This window comes from Anolis carolinensis, chromosome 2, assembly GCF_035594765.1.
Source record: "Anolis carolinensis isolate JA03-04 chromosome 2, rAnoCar3.1.pri, whole genome shotgun sequence".
NCBI lineage: Eukaryota > Metazoa > Chordata > Lepidosauria > Squamata > Dactyloidae > Anolis > Anolis carolinensis.
In genome coordinates, this window is record NC_085842.1 from 140272953 (window position 1) to 140289217 (window position 16265).

General features: G+C 42.7%; 1 protein-coding gene and 1 long non-coding RNA gene across 6 annotated transcripts in view; one reads left to right on the forward strand and one right to left on the reverse strand.

Moving 5' to 3' along the window:
- myocd (myocardin) overlaps window positions 1–16265 on the reverse strand; it is a 296181-nt gene that overhangs the window by 35814 nt on the left and 244102 nt on the right. Inside the window, exon 1 of one of the 5 annotated variants that reach the window (XM_008104318.3) lies at window positions 10838–10964. The exons of 3 other annotated variants lie outside the window; for them this stretch is intronic. In XM_008104318.3, coding sequence (XP_008102525.2) covers window positions 10838–10892 — 55 coding nt within the window. In that variant the 5' untranslated portion in view covers window positions 10893–10964. Of the gene's footprint in view, window positions 1–10837; window positions 10965–16265 lie in introns of those variants that run through there. One more of the 5 variants, XM_008104320.3, reaches the window with a different exon arrangement.
- Window positions 10794–15408, forward strand: LOC134296268 (uncharacterized). The gene is made up of 2 exons (XR_010002910.1): window positions 10794–10929; window positions 11347–15408. It is a non-coding gene; the product is annotated as an uncharacterized LOC134296268 (long non-coding RNA).

Below are 16265 nucleotides of genomic sequence, written 5' to 3' on the forward strand. Positions count from 1 at the left end.
AATCAAAAGACTTCCCATTCACTGCAATCGTCCCTATCATGGAAGAAATCTTAGATGAGTTGCTGCTGTCATGCAATTCATTTACCTTCTGGGATTTCAATGGTATGGTGAATGTTTGCTCTCTGCTTTGAGCCCACGCACTTGCTACACATTCCCATCAACTTAAGTGGAATTTACTCACACATGAAAATCCAGGGAATGGTAAATCTAGGTTTTGATCTAACATTTAGACAGTTTTTCCAGTTCACAAATGTGTTATCACAAGGGATACTATTCATTTTTTCTAAAATGAATGCCTGATTAGGAATTTGATAGAGTTTAGGGGGATCTTCTTGGTGGGAGGGGTTATTACATTTGTACAAGCTCACTTTACCCATTACTTTTAAAGAAGAAGAAGAAGAAAAAAAGAGGAGGAGGAGGAGAAAAAAGAAGAGGAAAAAGAAGAGACAAATAAGAACAGTAGACATTACAGAAATAAATGGACAGCAAGTAATTGATTTCTTTCTCTCACTCTGTCAAGCCTTCAACTAATGGAACATATAAGTAGTACTTTTATATAACAAAATCAACACTTAAAACAATCGAGGACAAGTCAAGGCTGAATCACAAAACAAAAATATGATGATTTGATAGAGCGGTGATGACTAAACATTTCATTTTGTAATCTAAGCAATCAGGAATGTCATATGGAAACTTATAGTGAACAACTCTTCTGAACACCTTGAAATAATTGAATTCTGCAACCAAATTGCTATCATGATACTGAATATATGAGTCATAAAGACATCTATGTGAGCGTATTTCTAATTTCATTCTGTTTTTTTTCCTTTGATGGGTGCTTTAAATAAAATCTTGAACCAGTTGATGACACAAAGAATTATTCTTTTAAAAGTGTGGATCGGAATAGTAATGGAGATGGTCCATCCATCTTCCCAGACTAGCAACCCATACATTAATCATAGAAGTTAATCTGACCCTACAAATTGACCAAGGCACAATGCCAAGATGTTGGGTAGGTTAACAAAGTTGGCCAAAAACATTTTGCTGCCTGCCTTTTAATATGGCATACCCTTCTAACCATGCAAAGAGATCAACCAGTTTGGGGTTTGAATTTTACTTAAACACTGATAAGGGAATAGCATCATCCATGCATTAGGTAGACATTTCACTGTGTCCATTGGGCAGATAGTAAAATGAGGGTCACTACAACACAAAATGCATTTTCAGCATCAAAACTGCAAAACAGCTAGTCAAGGCCAGCTGATGTATAATATTTAATTCAGAAATCTTTATCAGGGCCGGCCCCACCATAAAGGCCATTGACGCTGCCGCCTCGGGCGCAGGTCCCGGGGGGCGCCGTCAGGCTGGGAGGGAGGCGGGGCACCGCTCTGACGGTGCCCCGCCGCCCGACCAGTGCGCCCTGGCCTTGTGGCTCCCTCTTTCGCCGCCCGGGAAGAGGAGGAGAGATCCCCTCCTTCCCTCCCCGGGCGGTGAAGCCGGCTTCTTTCGCCGCCCGGGGAGGGGAGGAGGCGATCCCCCCTTCCCTCCCCGGGCGGCGAAGCCTGGTTCTTTCGCCACCCGGGGAGGGGAGGAGGCGATCCCCCCTTCCCTCCCCGGGCGGCGAAGCCTGGTTCTTTCGCCGCCCGGAGAGGGGAGGAGGCGATCCCCCCTTCCCTCCCCGGGCGGCGAAGCCTGGTTCTTTCGCCGCCCGGGGAGGGGAGGAGGCGATCCCTCCTCCCCTCCCCGGGCGGCGAAGCCTCCCTCTTTCCAACCCTGGCCGCGCCTCCCACGCTGCGTGAAAAGCGCCCCCCGCCGGCCCCGCCTCCTGCGCCCTGGCCCCGCCTCCCAACCAGCGTGCCCTGGCCCCGCCTCCCGCGCTGCGTGGGAGGCGGGGCCAGGGCACGCTGGGTGGAAGGCGGGGCCAGGGTTGGCCCCGCCTCCCATGCTATTTGCCCTGGCCCCGCCTCCCACGCAGCGCGGGAGGCGGGGCCAGGGCACGCTGGTTGGGAGGCGGGGCCAGGGCGCAGGAGGCGGGGCCGGCGGGGGGCGCTTTTCAGCGCCCCCGCTTAATATTTAAATTTATCTCCGACCGGCCCTGATCTTTATTCATAAATGAAATATGACTTAACCTTGTTAATGCCATTCCTGTGAGACCTTTCAGTCTTCCTGTATCACATCAATGAAAATAGCATGGTCGAAGAAATTAGCATGGCATCCTAAAATTACCAAAGAATGTAGACAAGCTACATAAATGCTTGTGTATAATCTAGCTCAGTATGAACAAACACAAAGTCTCTGGAAATCAAAAATATTTCTTTGAGCTATAGCAGATTTAGTCTTGGGAGTATGGGGTTGAGTTGGGCCTGATAAGTCCAATAATTCTATGATACTAATTCCACAGAAATACCTCTACTGTCTCAAAATCTTCTGTCTATGACATTCATTCAGAAGGAGGTATTCTCATATTATTGGATTCAGTATTATTATTCAGTAAATGCATTATCACAAATATAGATGTTATCTCTTAACAGGTCAGGTGGTAATATGTAAGCATTTTCTTGTGGTGGGACGATTATTATACCTGTTTCCTTTCTACATTACCCACTATACCTGGAGCTTATAAGTGTATTGTCTTTTCTATTGTGCATTTGGAACAGCCTTGAAAATATCACACACAATAACAAAGAATGACAAAGTAAGAGTAGGGATCAAAACCAAAAAATGTTTTGGCCTATTTTGAGGAACCACTCAGAGTTTTTTCAATATACTTTTAAAATATCAAACTGGCAATTCAACGTGTAACTAAAATGATAACTCTGATTCCAGAAGACATCCAATACAAAAAAGTATATTCTAACTTTACACTTTGCCATTTATTTTATCATAAAACCATATATTCCAACTACTGCGTGTAATTATACTGCCGCACAGAAATAGACATAAAGGGACAGAAATAACGTTTTATTATTATTAGATCAATCATTTGCTCCAACTTCCATGTCCTATATGGCAACATTGTCTTTCCTCAATATATACATTTCTTAAATTGCTAAGATTACAAAGGGCACACTCCTCAGACAAAGGTCTGTTCTGAAGAAGTGGATGCTTTTTCAAACATTTAGACAAGATCTTTACTTTTGTATTCAGCATCTCGGGTTCTTGCACACACATGCGCACACACACATACACCCAGCAATATCTTTCAGTCTCTCATTCTTATTAGCTCTAGCTCTCAAAAATGACTCCGGCTAAAGCAGTACACTCAGGGGAGAAATATAATGCACTAATAATAAATGAATATTAGCACTAGTTTTGCAACTGGGGATGTGAATGAGACCAGCTCTGTCATCCATAGGTAGATAGGTACATAGGTAGGTAGATAGATAGACAGATACAGATACCAGGACTTTGTGGTAGGCATATAAATGCATAAGTTACAGGCATGTAGCCGGGGGGGGGGGGGGGGGGGGGAGCTTGAGGGGCTTCACCACCAGCCCCCAAAATTCTCAGGGTGGTCTGTGAAAAGGCCTTACATTTATTATTTAAACTGTTATGTTTATTCCTATCATGATCTGATCACCATGCTCAATATATCCCATATGCATGGGGGTACTGGGATAATGATAAAAAAAGGTTTGCTAGGGTAGACGCGCTCTCATCCAGACTCAGCCCCCCCGAACCAAAATCCCAGCCCCCCCCCCCCCCCCCCCCCCCGAATCAAAATCCTGGCTACAGGCCTGATAAGTTAGGTCTCAGCTCTTGCATCATTAGGTACACAGTGGCTCTCCATGAAAATAATGACAGAAGACACCTACATCCTTTGCCATGTGTAGCAAAACTTCAACTACATGGGGCTCTCCTCTTTGGGTACAAAACGCACCTAGCCAGCACTGAATGCCTTTTGTCTCAAGAAGGATTTATTGCGAGTGGCTTTTGTATCATCCACGGTCCGATCTGAACAATGCAGAAGCATGGTAAATCCCATATCTTCTACCTTCAACACCAAGTTGTCTCATTGCCTGCGATGCAAAATATAGTCACTAAATTGCAGAAGTTTGTTCTGAAAGCTAGAAGTCTCTGTTTATCTACAAAACATAATATGGAACCACCTGTACAGTCAATCGATCTTCAGTGGAATCTTTAGGATGATCCAGTCAATACTAACAAGCCTCCGGAGCCACTTCAACTGAGCTACCCAGTAGGGTTAGGCCAATGGACCAGCAATGTCATTGTTCCTCATGTTAGTCAATCAGAAAGCAGCAACTTACCCAAGCTGTACTTTCACTGGTGGCCAACAGAGGAGAAATAATTTTTTCAGTTTTCCGAAGTGCATCTTCCAATTACAGTACTGCAATGAAATCTGTTTTCCGTATTTCATGGAGCAACAACTCTATGGTCTCCCCACTCCCCCTGCACTTCCCTGGAGGCAAACCCTCTATGCTTTGTCCCAATTGATTTAATGCAACTCTATTGATACTTGGAGCCTGGCAGACAAGGAGGCAGGCAAAAAGAATCATTGTGTCTATGGAATTTGTCAGGATGACCTCAGGTTTGTCTATTTATCTGTGGCAAAATAGACAAAATAAACATGCACACAAATCCTTAGTCTTTTGATTCAAACAAAGGGAGGGAAACCTCTGTGCCTGCAACATTTCTGAGGATTTCGGACATGTCAGATTTATCCCCCCTCTCTAAGCAATAGCCTTATTTTGCCCTAAGTAACACATAAAGAAGTCTTGCTTGCTTCTCCTTGGCATGATATTGGCAGGACCTCACCTCACTATAGCTAGATTATTCATTGCAGTTAGGCAAAGTAGATAGCAATAGTTAAAATTATTTAATAATCACCAAAATGTACAAGAAACAAAGCAAGTCAAGGATAACAAGCAAATAACAAGATCCCAAAAGCTTATCAAAATATAACTTTTACCATCGGTCAAATTATTTCAACATAAAAAGATCAACTGAATCCACTTCAGAGACAGTTTTACCATCATCACTATTGTCATCAAAATGTGCCACCATAGAGAAGACACTCTTTCCTGTAGGGAATCACTTCACTACAGAAGGTGCTGGGACTCCCTCCACTTGATTCTAATACCAGGGAGGGGATGTATATATGGAAGAAATCCTCCCTTAAATAATTTACATTTTAGCTGTTTAGGGTTTTTAATGGTTACCCTGGATTTTGCCAGAATGTCAAGAAACAACTGGAGCTCTCCTAGAGTGATACCCAGACCACCTTGTGAATCAGTACGAGATAAAAGTCAAAGAGACAGGTTTTTAACCATTGGATGTTTCTGAACTACTAGACCAGTCCAAGGTATAATGCATTACAGAAATTGCATCGAAAGATCACCAAAGAATGCAAGATAATGGACAGACCACTAGTCTGCACAGGTTATGCACAATATTACCTGTTATCAAGATTCCCATACAAAGAAATTTCCAACAGGTGTTCTGAGCAAGTGGCCACAGGAAGGATTTCAATAAACATGTATATGTTGATGAAAAAGCAGTTGCTAAAGACTTATTTCTATTTGTATTCACTAATTGTTGATACTCTGTAGTGGGGTCAGCTAGTCAGTCACTCATTCATCTTTACAATAGGAGGGGGGCACCATTTTATGCAAAAAATGGAGGTACAATTTTCCCCGGTGGCTTTTAACATCAGTGGTTTTGTTTGCATAAATTAAGGCTACATATACATTACACATACAGTAGAGTCTCGCTTATCCAACATAAACGGGCCGGCAGAACGTTGGATAAGCAAATATGTTGGATAATAAGGAGGGATTAAGGAAAAGCCTATTAAACATTAAATTAGGTTATGGTTTTACAAATTAAGCACCAAAACATCATGTTATACAACAAATTTGACAGAAAAGGTAGTTCAATACACAGTAATGCTATGTAGTAATTACTGTATTTATGAATTTAGCACCAAAATATCATGATATATTGAAAACATTGACTACAAAAATGCGTTGGATAATCCAGAACGTTGGATAAGTGAGTGTTGGATAAGCGAGACTCTACTGTATTAGAAGATTGTTGGAGGGCTTTGAGGATTTTGCAAGCCTTGATGGCCTGACTGGCATTATATCAATGCCATTCCTAATTAACTAATTGATAATTTTGGACATATTTTCTTTATGGCCTGTGAGCTTTCATTAATAATTCACACCCCAAGGTGCCAAAATATCATATTTCTAACCTACCTGCTTGTAAATGGTAGATAACAACCATTAGCATCAGCTATTTTTAAAACAGTTTCCAAAATAATCATGGAGACAGTATTAGATACATTTAAGTTTAAATCTCAATTCACAATTAATTGTTTACATTAAATTAATAATTTTGAGGATTCAAAAAAATAAATTTATACCTAACTTTCAATGAAATTTCAGATACCTATCCCTGCTATCTCCTAAAAGGATGTCCAGTTGTAGTAACTAGCCAGAAACTAGTTAGAGCAAACTTCTTGTTCTATCTCCCTTTCTTCTTAGGTAATTAGAAATAGGAAGGGTTCAATGGTAGTAAGAAATCTGGCATTCATAGTGAAAAGAACTCTAAGCGCAACACAGAAAATAGGGATATTTTGTACGCTGATGTCATCTACTCTTCTCTGGAAGGTATACAAATTAAAACATAAATCAGAAAGCAGGAATAAGTCAACCACCAGCTCTTCTAAACCAGTATGTATTGATGAAAAACCTCAGCATTGTTTTAAGACAAGGGTCCCCAAAGTAAGGCCTGTGGGCCGAATGTGGCCCTCCAAGCACATACACCCAGTCCCTGTCCTAAACTTTAGACTTAGGGTTGTCCTTAATCTGAAACAACTTGTAGGCACACAACAACAGCCTTAACTTGACTATCCCATTAGCCAAAAGCAATACCACACTTCCCTTTGAAATATATTGGTTAAAATTGTTCTTCATTTTAAATATTGCATTGTTCTTTCTTGGTTTTTTTTTTTTTTGCACTACAAATTAGACATGTGCAGTGTGCATAGGAATTAGTTAATCATTTTTTCCAACTATAGTCCGGCCCCCAAACAGTCTGAGGGATCGTGAACTAGCCCTCTGCTTAAAAAGTTTAAGGACCCTGTTTTGGGGGTTAAAGAGATAGGCTTTAAAAAAACACTTGATTTTTGGTTTTTTCAAAGGTTATCCAAAATTTGGGACTTCACATTTTATTGATCCCAACAGGTAATAGTTGGGTTCAATGAAATAGTTAGGGTAGTTGGGATTAATAGCAGCTACTACCCTGCCAATCATCCCTATCTCTCACTAGCTCAGTTAGTGAGGCAGCAGAGCTATGTCTCAGATGCTCCACTGCAACCTGTTTTTTGAAAATTGTAATATAAATGAGCATTATGTGATACAAAAATGTTTTCCGCAGAGAAAATTAGGCTTCTTCCTCACATGAGGGTTTTTTTAAATGACTGTAGAGTTTTCTTTTATTTTGTGTGTGTGCAGATGGAAGTGCACTGAGTGGTATAAGCCTCCACCTATGTTCTGAAGTGATCCATCAGCTATATTACTTCTGTGAAAACAGTCCATTCAAATTGGTTTGTAACTCAGTTATTTGCTGTCACGGTGATAAGGCTTCTAGAACTGAGCACTAGATTTGTATCTCTTTTGAAAATCTTAGGGTGCAGGAGAAATCTCAGGGTTGTTGTATGTTTTCCGGGCTGTATGGCCAGTTCCAGAAGTGTTCTCTCTTGAAGTTTCGCCCACATCTATGGCAGGCAACCTCTGAGGATGCCTGCCATAAATGGGGGCGAAACGTCAGGAGAGAATACTTCTGGAACATGGCCATACAGCCAGGAAAACATACAACAACCCTGTGATGCCGGCCATGAAAGCCTTCGACAACACAGCTAATGTTGCTGTGGAACCTCTGAAAAACAAAAATATCTTAGTGACAAGGAGACTACTGATTACTGACTTTGAGAACAGCGATATGGAAAAACTATTTTTGCTCTCCTGTAGTGTAATCAGCATTCTCTGACAAGGTTCCCGAAGGGCAAGGAAATCAACATAACTTTTTTAGAATATGACTACCAGAGTTCTCCAGCTAACACAGCCAGTATGGCTGTGGGATTCTATGAACCATAATCCCAAAATCCCAATTTTGCCGGAATTCTAATTCTTATGCAAAGGGCTAGCTATGTTCTGCTTATGCAGTGCTTTAATTCCATTTTAAAGAGGATGGCAGGGAAGGCAAAACTGAACAAAAAGGACTCATCATCTACTTCCAAGATCCTCATCATTACTGAAGACTTATCCTAGTTTTTTTTAAAAAAATGCTGGTATGTATAGAATAAGCAAGAGCCCGAATGGTGTAATATAAACTATTAAGACCAAAGTTTGAATCACCACTTTGCCATGGAAACCCAATGGGTGACCTTGGGTAAATCAAACATTCCCAGGCACAGAGAAAGACAAAAGCAAACCTTAAAAATCTTGCCAAGAAAAACATGAGATAGAGTTGCTATAGGGCAGGCATGGGCACACTTTGGTCCTCCAGGTGTTTTGGACTCCAACTCCCACAATTCTTAACAGCTGAGTCCAAAACACTCGGAGGGCCAAAGTTTGCCCATGCCTGCTGTAGGGTTCCTTAAGTTAGACATGGCTTGAAGGCATACAACAACAAGAGGACAAGAACAAAACCTTCTTTGTGGTTTACTCCTTTATACATCACTCGTTTCTCATGATAGCAGATATAACATTGTGCCTTAGGCAAAGTGAAGCAGTTGCCTCAAGGCAACAGCTCCATGTTGGAGTTTAGATCCAACTCTAGGCATCCTGCCCTGAGCCTCTTAAGATCACCTGCTGCCCCTCCTGTGAAGTGGAGGATCTATACCATCATCAGGGTTGAAGTCAGATAACACTACTAGCCTAGTCAGCTTTTGTAGGCAGAATGAGACAACACATTGACCTGTCCTTCCCCTTTAGCAGGAACCTGTCTTGGGCTATTTTATCCTACCTAATAATGTAACCCAAATATGCCTATTTGGCATCTGCTAATTTTACAGCCCATTTTTAGTATTGTAGTAGCACTGTAAAAACTACCTTTACATTTAAGGAACAATTCATACAGGTATTCCCTTCAGTGACACTTTCATCCTGTTGGAAAAGCTTTTCCATAAAGCTGGCACCTAAAAATAATATGAGCACAGCCATACTGGCATCATGTGTGTCATCACCCTAGGACAAGGAGGTGGTAATTAAATTGTGAGAAAGAACTAAGAGGAACAAAATTTATGAGACTTAGAGAGTCATAAAGTTTACTTTTAGCCTAGAATCACTTGAAAAGTATGTTCCCCAATCCTGCCACTAGCTCCATAATCTCTCTACCCCCAGCACCCCCGTCTTTAAAAATAACACATAAACGAGTCTTAAAAACAGTGCTGGCTCACTGTAAAAGAATGCAGTGGTCCAGAAAAACGATCCCCTTGTGTCCTGCTTGTTTCAGGAAGGTGGCAGTATTGCTTTGGAAGGACTGGGTTATCCCTCTCCTTCCCAGTGAGGGACTCTGTACCATTATCATAATACACCAATGGATTCTGAGGAATGACTTATCCACATGAAATGTAAGATTGCAGTGATAGAGAAACCACAGCAAAGTATTGGACCCAAGCTGTGTAGAACCCCAGCCAGTCAGCGCCTCTTGCATTTGTACACACAACCCTGGAGTTTTCAACTAGCTGCCAATTTTATATTTTCTAAGCAAACACAGCAATTGACCACCCAGCTGTCTCAAACAGCCCGATAATACCCAAGCACATTAGCATCAGGATGATAAGCCCTGATCTTCTCATTATCTCTGGTGTTCCAGAGATGAAACACTGCGGCCACCCCCCTTCCCCCAGTTTGAGTGGGTGACATTCTTCAATGGGCACAAGAGACAGGAAAGTTTTCCCATTCGAATACAGATTGTGAGCGAACAGCAGTACACTCATTGGTGGCATATGGAGGCAAAGGCATGCATTCTCAAAACAGAATGATCTCAAAACTAACACAAACACAAGAATGCGCCCAAGAGCCCTCCACTCCACTGTGTAGCATCTCGTGCTGAACGTCTTTGAAGTCCTTACGATCTGACCCAACAGAGGGGCAGAGGTCAAGGTGACTTTTCCTGTCCTTGTTCGCCATCACTCACCTTGATTGACAGTGGGAGTCCTCCAAGGAGAAGACCCCAACAGGGCTTCAACCCACTCTGGAGATCTGGCGCATGAGTATTTTTGGTGGAAAAGCTTCCGAAAATGGCCATCGGTCATTTGGCTCTAGCTTTATTTCTCTGGTGATGTCATTTTAAATATTTTTGCATGTTCCATTTGTTATTTGTACTTCTAAAAAAATGATGCCTTTCTGCAAAATTCATGTTTGTCCAATTAGTCACAACCCAAAAGGAAACACACTGCCAAGCTGCCAGCCAGTAAAGGAAGCATCAAGGCCGGCTAAGACAGGATGGCACCTGACTCATGAGGATGGGAGGACTTGTCCCAGGAGTCCTACCATATTACCTACCTAGCCATGTGCCTAAGGGAAGAGAACTTGCCTTGGACAACCCTGGGGTTGAAGGGCTTTTGAAAGACAACCTAGACCACAGATAGAAGCTTGTAAGTAGTGAAAGAGCAGAAAGAGAGGGAGCAGGCAGGCAGAGAGGGAAAGGCATGATGTCTTCCTTTGCAGAGAGAGCAGCCTCCCTGAGTGCAAGCCCCCCGTGACAGCTTTACGACTCTCTGCTTATTGGACCTGCATGCTGCTTAATGAGAAACAGCCTCCGAGGAAAGTTTGAGGAGAAAGGCTTGCCGTGTCCGCCCTACCTGATCTGAATTTGCTCCGAATCAGCATTGAATGCTCAGACCCCAGGAGAGTCATGGTGATGTGGAGCTGCCCGGAGGTGGTGCTGGTGGTGGTGAGTAAGTCCCCGCGCCAGAAAGCCCCCCGGAAGAGAAGCGCTGGCCCGCGGAGCCCAGATCACCCAGGAGCCCAGTGCGGGCGGGCGGGCGGGAGCGTCAGGGGGCTGAGGCGCGGCGTGGTCCCCTCCAGCCCTGGCCCTGCTCCCCAGGCGACTGCATGGCCGGGCCCCGAGCCGGGCTAATGAACGCGGCGCGAGGCGGCCAGGCAGCAGACCCCTCCCCTCCCGGCTCAGCCTTGACTAGGATCGGCAGCATCACCGGGTCTCCTGGCTGATGTCATAGTCTAGCGGGGAGCCGGCTATCCCTAAAGGGTCTTAGGAAGACAGGAGTTGGATATCTGATCCGTTAGTACTACCAACAGGAACTTGGCCAATCAAGAGCCTCCCTCCCTCCCTCCCTCCCTCTCCCTCCAGGGCTTCACTCTGAGCCACTCGCTCTCGACTATCAACAGGCTCCGGCTTAACTCTTTCCACCGGACGCAGTTGGAGAGACCACGGCGGCGAAGAAGAGGCAGCCCCAGGACGAGCAGGAGGCGGCTTTGAGCACTCGCATCGGAAAAAGCAGCCCTGGCCTGAACATCGGGAGACTTTTCGGAGGCTCGGCCTTTGCTTTCAGGCAGGCAAGGCGAGCTTAGGCCCTTCAGGTGTTTTGGCCTCCAACTCCCACAATTCCTAACAGCCTACCGGCCGGGTTGCTATGAGTTTTCCGGGCTGTACGGCGCTCCATGCAGTCATGCTGGCCACATGACCTTGGAGGTGTCTAAGGACAACGCCGGCTCTTCGGCTTAGAAATGGAGATGAGCACCAAACCCCAGAGTCAGACATGACTGGACTTAACGTCAGGGGAAGCCTTTACCTTTACCTATGGCCATGTTCCAGAAGCATTCTCTCCAGACGTTTCGCCTGCATCTATGGCAGGCATCCTCAGGGGTTGTGAGGTCTGTTGGAAACTAGAGAACAGGAGAATTCCAGACAGAAAACAATCAGGGCCAGCCAACACCGCCTAACAAAGGATTCCCCCAGGCAGTAAGCAGCCAGTCCTTGAAGCTTCAAGGCCATTAATTGCTAACCAAGGTGGCCAATTGCTACATTAACACTTATACAAAAACCTTTATTTATATACCGCTCCATTTCCTCAAGAGGACCCAGGACGGTTTCCAACAAGTGTACAAAAACAGTCAACTGTCAGAAACATCATACAACAACTTAAACATAGTAAACAAATAAAACAACATCATCAGAACAAAACCAAAACAATTATATTGAAATGGACATAGTTATAAATCCAATCAGATATAATCCATCAGGAATCAAGTACCCGTGATCAGGGCTTCGAGGTAGATATTTCAAACAGACAAGAGTACTTTCTCTCACCCTGGACGTTCCACAGATACAGTAGAGTCTCACTTATCCAACATAAATGGGCTGGCAGAACGTTGGATAAGTGAAAATGTTGGATAATGGGGAGGGATTAAGGAAAAGCCTATTAAAAGTCAAATTACATTATGATTTTACAAATTAAGCACCAAAAACATCATGCTTTACAACAAATCGACAGAAAAAGCAGTTCAATACACAGTAACGTTATGTAGTAATTACTGTATTTATGAATTCAGCACCAAAACATCGCAATATATTGAAAACATAGACTAAAAAAAAATTGTCTACTAACAAATTAACTACAAATAAAGATAGAATTGCATAAAATAAACGTATAGTAGCAACATTGTCGGGAATTAAATCCATAAAAAGTTCAATCCTTGCTGCCTAAAGAAACAGCTGTGGATCAGGGTGGGAGGCAAACTGTGTTGGAATAGAATGTTGGATAAGCAAATGTTGGATAAGTGAGAATCTATTGTATATAAACCCATCTTGCCTAGTTTCCAACAGACCTCACAACCTCTGAGGATGCCTGCCATAGATGCAGAAGAGAATGCTTCTGAAACATGGTCATACAGGCCGGAAAACTCACAGCAACCCAGTGATTCCAGCCATGAAAGCCTTCAACAGCCTACTGGCTGTTAGGAATTATGGGCGTTGGAGTCAAAAACACCTAGATGGCCGAAGTTTGCCAAATGCCTGCCTTAAGGTGACTCTCGTGATAGTGACAAATTGCCTTCCCATTAATCACAGACACAGAAACGTAATAATAATAATAATAATAATAATAATAATAATAATAATAATAACAACAATATCTGAGCCTTAGCTTTGCAGCAAAAAGCTTAGCAGTTCAAGCTCACAAGGAGAGAGGTGTTTATTTTTTTCAATCCAGAAAGACTGTAAATTGCAAGAGTATGCTCATGCTTAAATATCATCATCCATACTCCACCCACTCCATCCCAACTGTCTATTAAAATGGGCAGTCTGTGACCCTCTGGGTGCTGCAGGACAGCAACTTCTTTCACTCCAGTTGGTAGGAACAGAAGTACAGTAGAGTCTCACTTATCCAACATAAATGGGCCAACAGAATGTTGGATAAGCGAATATGTTGGATAACGAGGGATTAAGGAAAAGCCTATTAAACATCAAGTTAGATTATGATTTTACAAATGAAGCACCAAAACATCATGTTAGACAACAAATTTGACAGAAAAGGTAGTTCAATATACAGTAATGCTGTAATTACTGTATTTACAAATTTAGCACCAAAATATCATGATGTATTGAAAACATCAACTACAAAAATGCATTGGATAATCCAGAACGTTGGATAAGTGAACGTTGGATAAGTGAGACTCTACTGTATAATCATTCTCTAGATCAGGCATGAGCAAACTTCAGCCCTCTAGGTGTTTTGGACTTCAGAAATCTCAGCCAGATGACCAACTATTTGGAATTGTGGAAGTTGAAGTCCAAAACACCTGGAGAGCTGAAGTTTGCCCATGTCCGATTTAGAGATAAGTACATTATTTGCCATTAATTTAAAGGACAGCATTCCATAACTAACTCCTAGCCACTGAGGAAGTTGCTTTGACAGTGCTGTAAGTATTGTTTCTTCAAAATAGTTATACAGTGTTCCCTCACTTATCGCGGGGGTTAGGTTCCAGGACCACCCGCAATAAGTGAAAATCTGTGAAGTAAGGACGCTATATATTTATACATTATTTTAGCAGATATACACTATTTTAAGTCTTTATCAACCAATTGTGTTTTGATAAATCACCTCCTTCTCTTCCCGTTGCCACTTGGGCTCCTTTTCTCATCTTTTGGATTCTCCTTCCTCCCTTCCTTAGGCTGTAAATTGAATTTTTTAATGATTTATCTCTTAGAGTTTATTGAAAAACTGCGAAACAGCGAATCCGCAAAAAGTAAATTGTGAAGTAGTGAGGGAACACTATATAGTTTTTGTAAAAAACCAAATTGGACTGTGCACCCCATGTTTCTGTGTCAAGGTGCCCATGGAACCTGTTTCAGACCTTATTATGTGGAACCAAAGGGTTTTTATTTTGTGTCAAAAGCATTGCATAAATAAGTATAAAACTGATTAAGATGGAGGGAACACAAACGGCTAAATAATTTTTGACAAAAAACAGGCAACAACAATTGCATTGTCTGCAGCTTTCAACAATTCTTCCTCTGTATATGAGGCAGGTCATTGTGGGCAAGCATACAGGTGCTGAGTTGTTTGTTCTGCTCCACCGTCGCACAAGGAGGATTTTTCTAGGCAGTGCCATTTTGCCAGGTTGTCTTTTGATCTGCCCACTCTGCTTCTGAGTCTGTTCAGGATCTTGCCCATTCTTGGTTTGCCCCTGAAGGAAGACCCTCGTGGGGGGGGGGGGGATCCAATTGGGATTTCCTGGTTTAGCTGCCCAGAGGGATACTCTCTTGCTGTTGCTGGGGGAAGATGGGATGTTGTTTTCCACCACACTTGAGTCTGCAGACTAGTTTAAGGGACCCAGAGCATTATTCTCATAGAGATTTCAGGAGTAACACATAGAAAACAATAACTACTGCCCCTCAAGTAACTACTGTTTGTTGCAGTCTTTTCCATCTGAAAAATGGTAGCACTGGTCCTATGTGAAACATTCCTTCCCCTACATAGTAAACTAATGGCTGACTTTTCATGGTTTAAAATAATTGTTTTAATGTGAAGATAACTGATTTTAGTGTTTATGCATATTTATAGTTTATTTTATGTTCCGGCATCGAATGTTTGCCGTATATATGTTGTGCTCTGCCCTGAGTCCCCTTCAGGGTGGGAAGGGCAGAATATAAATCTTTTAAATAAATAACTGGAGCAACTACCTTTCACAGTTGGCAACTGGGTTTCACAATTGTGGAATCAGCCAGCAGGCAAGGACACTTCTGTTTAAACAGACCTTTAAACCCATGTAGCCAGAGGGTCTTTTAATTAGCTGAGTTGTGTTTTTATCCCTTCCATTAAATGTATGCTTTAAACTATGCTTTTAATAAAATTGTATTTTTGCCTTTTTTTATATATACAATAAAATTTTAGTTGTGTCTTTGTTTAAATTTGTTGCAAGCCACCTTGGATCTTATGCCAGAAAAGAGAAGAGAAATGCATTTATTTATTTATTTATCATATCAGAAGCAAAACCAAGGGTACAAATGTAATGTATTTAAGAACACAAACAAAGCTGAAAAACTTGCCATTGTGCTAAATGCCCTTTGATGAGAAGCTGGCTACGTGGAGTGCCTCTGGGGTTTCTATAAGAAAGTCTTCCATTGTGCATGTGGCAAGGCTCAGTCTGCATTGCAGTAGGTGGTCTCTGGTTTGCTCTTCTCCACACTCGCATTTTGTGGACTCCACTTTGTAGCCCCATTTCTTAAGGGTGGCTCTGCATCTCATGGTGCTAGAAAGCAGTCTGCTCAGCGCCTTCCAAGTTGCCCAGTCTTCTGTGTGCCCAGAAGGGAGTTTCTCATCCAGTCTCAGCCACTGATTGATGTTCCGGGTTTTAATCTGCCACTTCTGGACTCTCGCTTGCTGTGGTGTTCCTGCGAATATCTCTGTTTCTTGATTTAAGGCATTGGTGTGCTGGCTGGTATCAAAACAGGGGATGGGCCAGAGATGTGACTGCCTTGGTCCTTTCATTATTGGTTGCTACTTCCCGGTGGATGTCAGGTGGTGTAATGCTGGCTAAACAATACAATTTCTCTAGTGGTGTGGGGCCTAGCCATCATGTGATAATGCAGCACATCGCATTAAGAGCCACATCCACTGTTTCAACATGGTGAGATGCCTTTCACACTGGGCATGTGTACATAGCAGCAGAGTAACAAAGCACAAGGGCAGATGTCTTCATTGTGTCTGGTTGTGATCCCAGGTTGTGCCAGTCAAATTTATAAAGATATAAATGCAGTACACTAAT